The following is an 8,037-nucleotide window of genomic DNA, read 5'->3' as shown; positions in this document are numbered from 1 at the left end:
AGGTCATCTACCTACGTTATACAGGTATGTAGGTCATCTACCTACGTTATACAGGTATGTAGGTCATCTACCTACGTTATACAGGTATGTAGGTCATCTACCTACGTTATACAGGTATGTAGGTCATCTACCTACGTTATACAGGTATGTAGGTCATCTACCTACGTTATACAGGTATGTAGGTCATCTACCTACGTTATACAGGTATGTAGGTCATCTACCTACGTTATACAGGTATGTAGGTCATCTACCTACGTTATACAGGTATGTAGGTCATCTACCTACGTTATACAGGTATGTAGGTCATCTACCTACGTTATACAGGTATGTAGGTCATCTACCTACGTTATACAGGTATGTAGGTCATCTACCTACGTTATACAGGTATGTAGGTCATCTACCTACGTTATACAGGTATGTACCTCATCTACCTACGTTATACAGGTATGTACCTCATCTACCTACGTTATACAGGTATGTAGGTCATCTACCTACGTTATACAGGTATGTACCTCATCTACCTACGTTATACAGGTATGTAGGTCATCTACCTACGTTATATGTAGGTCATGTACCTCATCTACCTACGTTATACAGGTATGTAGGTCATCTACCTACGTTATACAGGTATGTAGGTCATCTACCTACGTTATACAGGTATGTAGGTCATCTACCTACGTTATACAGGTATGTAGGTCATCTACCTACGTTATACAGGTATGTAGGTCATCTACCTACGTTATACAGGTATGTAGGTCATCTACCTACGTTATACAGGTATGTAGGTCATCTACCTACGTTATACAGGTATGTAGGTCATCTACCTACGTTATACAGGTATGTAGGTCATCTACCTATGTACCTCACGTTATACAGGTATGTAGGTCATCTACCTACGTTATACAGGTAGGCACCTCATCTACCTACGTTATACAGGTATGTAGGTCATCTACCTACGTTATACAGGTATGTACCTCATCTACCTACGTTATACAGGTATGTAGGTCATCTACCTACGTTATACAGGTATGTAGGTCATCTACCTACGTTATACAGGTATGTAGGTCATCTACCTACGTTATACAGGTATGTAGGTCATCTACCTACGTTATACAGGTATGTAGGTCATCTACCTACGTTATACAGGTATGTACCTCATCTACCTACGTTATACAGGTATGTAGGTCATCTACCTACGTTATACAGGTATGTAGGTCATCTACCTACGTTATACAGGTATGTAGGTCATCTACCTACGTTATACAGGTATGTAGGTCATCTACCTACGTTATACAGGTATGTACCTCATCTACCTACGTTATACAGGTATGTACCTCATCTACCTACGTTATACAGGTATGTACCTCATCTACCTACGTGATACAGGTAGGCACCTCATCTACCTACGTTATACAGGTATGTAGGTCATCTACCTACGTTATACAGGTATGTAGGTCATCTACCTACGTTATACAGGTATGTAGGTCATCTACCTACGTTATACAGGTATGTAGGTCATCTACCTACGTTATACAGGTATGTATATCTACCTATGTTATACAGGTATGTAGGTCATCTACCTACCTTATACAGGTATGTACCTCATCTACCTACGTTATACAGGTATGTAGGTCATCTACCTACGTTATACAGGTATGTAGGTCATCTACCTACGTTATACAGGTATGTACCTCATCTACCTACGTTATACAGGTCATCTACCTACGTTATACAGGTATGTACCATCTACCTACGTTATACAGGTATGTAGGTCATCTACCTACGTTATACAGGTATGTAGGTCATCTACCTACGTTATACAGGTATGTACCTCATCTACCTACGTTATACAGGTATGTACCTCATCTACCTACGTTATACAGGTATGTAGGTCATCTACCTACGTTATACAGGTATGTAGGTCATCTACCTACGTTATACAGGTATGTAGGTCATCTACCTACGTTATACAGGTATGTAGGTCATCTACCTACGTTATACAGGTATGTAGGTCATCTACCTACGTTATATAGGTATGTAGGTCATCTACCTACGTTATACAGGTATGTACCTCATCTACCTACGTTATACAGGTATGTACCTCATCTACCTACGTTATACAGGTATGTAGGTCATCTACCTATCTACCTACGTTATACAGGTATGTGTATCTACCTCATCTATGTACCTCCTACGTTATACAGGTATGTACCTCATCTACCTACGTTATACAGGTATGTAGGTCATCTACCTACGTTATACAGGTATGTACCTCATCTACCTACGTTATACAGGTATGTAGGTCATCTACCTACGTTATACAGGTATGTATCTACCTCATCAGGTATGTACCTCATCTACCTACGTTATACAGGTATGTACCTCATCTACCTACGTTATACAGGTATGTACCTCATCTACCTACGTTATACAGGTATGTAGGTCACCTCGTTATACAGGTACCTCATCTACCTATTATACAGGTATGTACCTCATCTACCTACGTTATACAGGTATGTAGGTCATCTACCTACGTTATACAGGTATGTACCTCATCTACCTAAGTTATATAGGTATGTAGGTCATCTACCTACGTTATACAGGTATGTACCTCATCTACCTACGTTATACAGGTATGTACCTCATCTACCTACGTTATACAGGTATGTAGGTCATCTACCTACGTTATACAGGTATGTACCTCATCTACCTACGTTATACAGGTATGTAGGTCATCTACCTACGTTATACAGGTAGGCACCTCATCTACCTACGTTATACAGGTATGTACCTCATCTACCTACGTTATACAGGTATGTAGGTCATCTACCTACGTTATACAGGTATGTACCTCATCTACCTAAGTTATATAGGTATGTAGGTCATCTACCTACGTTATACAGGTATGTACCTCATCTACCTACGTTATACAGGTATGTAGGTCATCTACCTACGTTATACAGGTATGTACCTCATCTACCTACGTTATACAGGTATGTAGGTCATCTACCTACGTTATACAGGTATGTAGGTCATCTACCTACGTTATACAGGTATGTACCTCATCTACCTACGTTATACAGGTATGTACCTCATCTACCTACGTTATATAGATATGTACCTCATCTACCTACGTTATACAGGTATGTACCTCATCTACCTACGTTATACAGGTAGGCACCTCATCTACCTACGTTATACAGGTATGTACCTCATCTACCTACGTTATACAGGTATGTAGGTCATCTACCTACGTTATACAGGTATGTACCTCATCTACCTAAGTTATATAGGTATGTAGGTCATCTACCTACGTTATACAGGTATGTACCTCATCTACCTACGTTATACAGGTATGTAGGTCATCTACCTACGTTATATAGGTATGTAGGTCATCTACCTACGTTATACAGGTATGTACCTCATCTACCTACCTTATACAGGTATGTACCTCATCTACCTACGTTATACAGGTATGTAGGTCATCTACCTACGTTATACAGGTATGTAGGTCATCTACCTACGTTATACAGGTATGTACCTCATCTACCTACGTTATACAGGTATGTAGGTCATCTACCTACGTTATACAGGTATGTACCTCATCTACCTACGTTATACAGGTATGTAGGTCATCTACCTACGTTATACAGGTAGGCACCTCATCTACCTACGTTATACAGGTATGTACCTCATCTACCTACGTTATACAGGTATGTAGGTCATCTACCTACGTTATACAGGTATGTACCTCATCTACCTAAGTTATATAGGTATGTAGGTCATCTACCTACGTTATACAGGTATGTACCTCATCTACCTAAGTTATATAGGTATGTAGGTCATCTACCTACGTTATACAGGTATGTAGGTCATCTACCTACGTTATACAGGTATGTACCTCATCTACCTACGTTATACAGGTATGTAGGTCATCTACCTACGTTATACAGGTATGTACCTCATCTACCTACCTTATACAGGTATGTAGGTCATCTACCTACGTTATACAGGTAGGCACCTCATCTACCTACGTTATACAGGTAGGCACCTCATCTACCTACGTTATATAGGTATGCACGTCAGCTTTAACATCGGTTAAGCACATCTGTGTTAAACTAGACATCAGGCCTTTTGTTGGCATTTTTAGTTCATATCAGCCGATGCCGATATGCTTACCGATATATCGTGCTTCCCTAATTTACGAGGTTGTTTGTTCTTCACTGTATTCGACTTCTGGGTGAAGTAAGTAGTTACTCAATCTGATTTCATGCCTTCAATGTATTGTCCCCCACTTGGCGGGAATGACAACCTGTATATTACAATCATCCATTTTGGCAGAGTTCCTGGGGGCCATGAACCTCACGTACCTTTGTGTAATTCAGTGTAAATGGATCAGAAGGTTTTCTTTGCAATCCTTTGTGGCTAGTTTTGAATGCCACTCACTGCTCTTGTTTGTGCCCATGGTTGTCCTTTTCTCACGGCAACGGGTCACACGTCTTGCTGCTGTGATGTCACACTGTGGTAAGTCGCCTCATACATACGGGAGTTGATCAATGTTTGATTTGTTTTTCGAATTCTTTGTGGGTCTGTGTAATCTGAGGGAAATATGTGTCTCCAATATGGTCATACATTGGGCAGGAGGTTAGGAAGGAGCAGCTCAGTTTCCACCTCATTTTGTGGGCAGTGAGCACATAGCCTGTCTTCTCTTGAGAGCCATGTCTGCCTACGGCGGCCTTTCTCAATAGCAAGGCTATTTTCACTGAGTCTGTACATAGTCAAAGCTTTCCTTAAGTTTGGGTCAGTCACAGTGGTCAGGTATTCTGCCGCTGTGTACTCTCTGTGTAGGGCCAAATAGCATTCTAGTTTGATCTGTTTTTTTGGGTTAATTCTTTTCAATGTGTCAAGTAATTATCTTTTTGTTTTCTCATGATTTGGTTGGGTCTAACTGTGCTGCTGTCCTGGGGCTCTGTAGGGTGTGTTTGTGTTTGTGAACAGAGCCCCAGGACCAGCTTGCTTAGGGGACTCTTCTCCAGGTTCATCTTTCTTTAGGTGATGGATTTGTGGTGGGGCTCGGCAGTGGGTTAGGTTTCAGATTCTCTCTCTCATCCTGTCCACACCAGTCTCCTCATCCGCTCTCTCTCTCCTCTCCCAGGATGCTGGACTCACATCGGGGACCAGCAGGAGTGCCATGATGACCGTTGCGTGGTTACCACCACTCCGTCTCAGATCCAGAACGGGACGTATAGGTTCTGCTGCTGTAGCACCAACATGTGTAACGTCAACTTCACCGAGGACTTCCCCCCGCCCAGCCCCACCTCTGCACAGCTATGTAAGTATGATGACCCCTAACCCCACACACAACACAGCGACTGTAATGCTCCGGGTGTCGTGGGTGTGGAGTCAAATGCAGGAGACAGAGTTCAATGCTGTGCGTCTTTTAATAGCACCAATGCACCACAGGGTGCTCACAAAAAGTTACGTTCCCAACCACAGGTAATCAAAAAGTACAATGGAAAAAATCACGACCAGGCACTAACACGTACCTCTACAACAGAGCCGAAGGTTACATTGAAATAATCCCGCACAACAACCAGGCGGGCCGGCTGTCTAATAAAGACAAACTAATTAAACATGAACAGGTGCTACCACTAAACATACAAGGAGGGGGAGGAAAAACAATCAGTGGCAGCTAATAGGCCGGTGACGACGACCGCCGAGCGCCACCCGCCCGGAAAGGGGAAACACCCTCGGTCGGACTCGTGACAGCGACACAACAGTGGGAGTGTCGTTAGTAGTATAACGTCAGAGAGAAGTCGTCGTTAGTAGTATAACGTCAGAGAGAAGTGGTCGTTAGTAGTATAACGTCAGAGAGAAGTGGTCGTTAGTAGTATAACGTCAGAGAGAAGTCGTCGTTAGTAGTATAACGTCAGAGAGAAGTCGTCGTTAGTAGTATAACGTCAGAGAGAAGTCGTCGTTAGTAGTATAACGTCAGAGAGAAGTCGTCGTTAGTAGTATAACGTCAGAGAGAAGTCGTCGTTAGTAGTATAACGTCAGAGAGAAGTCGTCGTTAGTAGTATAACGTCAGAGAGAAGTGGTCGTTAGTAGTATAACGTCAGAGAGAAAGTGGTCGTTAGTAGTATAACGTCAGAGAGAAGTGGTCGTTAGTAGTATAACGTCAGAGAGAAGTGGTCGTTAGTAGTATAACGTCAGAGAGAAGTGGTCGTTAGTAGTATAACGTCAGAGAGAAGTGGTCGTTAGTAGTATAACGTCAGAGAGAAGTGGTCGTTAGTAGTATAACGTCAGAGAGAAGTGGTCGTTAGTAGTATAACGTCAGAGAGAAGTGGTCGTTAGTAGTATAACGTCAGAGAGAAGTCGTCGTTAGTAGTATAACGTCAGAGAGAAGTCGTCGTTAGTAGTATAACGTCAGAGAGAAGTCGCGTTAGTAGTATAACGTCAGAGAGAAGTCGTCGTTAGTAGTATAACGTCAGAGAGAAGTCGTCGTTAGTAGTAGTAGTATAACGTCAGAGAGAAGTCGTCGTTAGTAGTATAACGTCAGAGAGAAGTGTCGTTAGTAGTATAACGTCAGAGAGAAGTCGTCGTTAGTAGTATAACGTCAGAGAGAAGTCGTTAGTAGTATAACGTCAGAGAGAAGTCGTCGTTAGTAGTATAACGTCAGAGAGAAGTGGTCGTTAGTAGTATAACGTCAGAGAGAAGTGGTCGTTAGTAGTATAACGTCAGAGAGAAGTGGTCGTTAGTAGTATAACGTCAGAGAGAAGTGGTCGTTAGTAGTATAACGTCAGAGAGAAGTGGTCGTTAGTAGTATAACGTCAGAGAGAAGTCGTGGTTAGTAGTATAACGTCAGAGAAGTGGTCGTTAGTAGTATAACGTCGAGAGAGAAGTCGCTGTTAGTAGTATAACGTCAGAGAGAAGTCGTCGTTAGTAGTATAACGTCCAGAGAGAAGTCGCCGTTAGTAGTATAACGTCAGAGAGAAGTCGCCGTTAGTAGTATAACGTCAGAGAGAAGTCGTCGTTAGTAGTATAACGTCAGAGAGAAGTGGTCGTTAGTAGTATAACGTCAGAGAGAAGTCGTCGTTAGTAGTATAACGTCAGAGAGAAGTCGTCGTTAGTAGTATAACGTCAGAGAGAAGTCGTCGTTAGTAGTATAACGTCAGAGAGAAGTCGTCGTTAGTAGTATAACGTCAGAGAGAAGTCGTCGTTAGTAGTATAACGTCAGAGAGAAGTGGTCGTTAGTAGTATAACGTCAGAGAGAAGTGGTCGTTAGTAGTATAACGTCAGAGAGAAGTCGTCGTTAGTAGTATAACGTCAGAGAGAAGTCGTCGTTAGTAGTATAACGTCAGAGAGAAGTCGTCGTTAGTAGTATAACGTCAGAGAGAAGTGGTCGTTAGTAGTATAACGTCAGAGAGAAGTGGTCGTTAGTAGTATAACGTCAGAGAGAAGTGGTCGTTAGTAGTATAACGTCAGAGAGAAGTGGTCGTTAGTAGTATAACGTCAGAGAGAAGTAGTATAACGTCAGAGAGAAGTGGTCGTTAGTAGTATAACGTCAGAGAGAAGTCGTCGTTAGTAGTATAACGTCAGAGAGAAGTCGTCGTTAGTAGTATAACGTCAGAGAGAAGTGGTCGTTAGTAGTATAACGTCAGAGAGAAGTGGTCGTTAGTAGTATAACGTCAGAGAGAAGTCGTCGTTAGTAGTATAACGTCAGAGAGAAGTCGTCGTTAGTAGTATAACGCAGAGAGAAGTGGTCGTTAGTAGTATAACGTCAGAGAGAAGTGGTCGTTAGTAGTATAACGTCAGAGAGAAGTGGTCGTTAGTAGTATAACGTCAGAGAGAAGTCGTCGTTAGTAGTATAACGTCAGAGAGAAGTCGTCGTTAGTAGTATAACGTCAGAGAGAAGTGGTCGTTAGTAGTATAACGTCAGAGAGAAGTGGTCGTTAGTAGTATAACGTCAGAGAGAAGTGGTCGTTAGTACGTTTCTACCTGCAGGTCACGCAGAGGATCTACTAAACTAGTCCATAG

General features: G+C 42.2%; 1 protein-coding gene across 1 annotated transcript in view; it reads left to right on the top strand.

The window, feature by feature from the left end:
• LOC115114950 (bone morphogenetic protein receptor type-2-like) overlaps positions 1 to 8,037 on the top strand; it is an 83,670-nt gene that overhangs the window by 4,694 nt on the left and 70,939 nt on the right. The window contains 1 exon segment of the mRNA XM_065005880.1: positions 5,156 to 5,332. Within this exon segment, the coding sequence (XP_064861952.1) occupies positions 5,156 to 5,332 (177 nt within the window).

The sequence above is a fragment of the Oncorhynchus nerka genome, linkage group LG3, assembly GCF_034236695.1.
Source record: "Oncorhynchus nerka isolate Pitt River linkage group LG3, Oner_Uvic_2.0, whole genome shotgun sequence".
In the NCBI taxonomy this organism is placed as follows: Eukaryota; Metazoa; Chordata; class Actinopteri; order Salmoniformes; family Salmonidae; genus Oncorhynchus; species Oncorhynchus nerka.
This window is presented reverse-complemented; position numbering and strand designations above follow the sequence as displayed.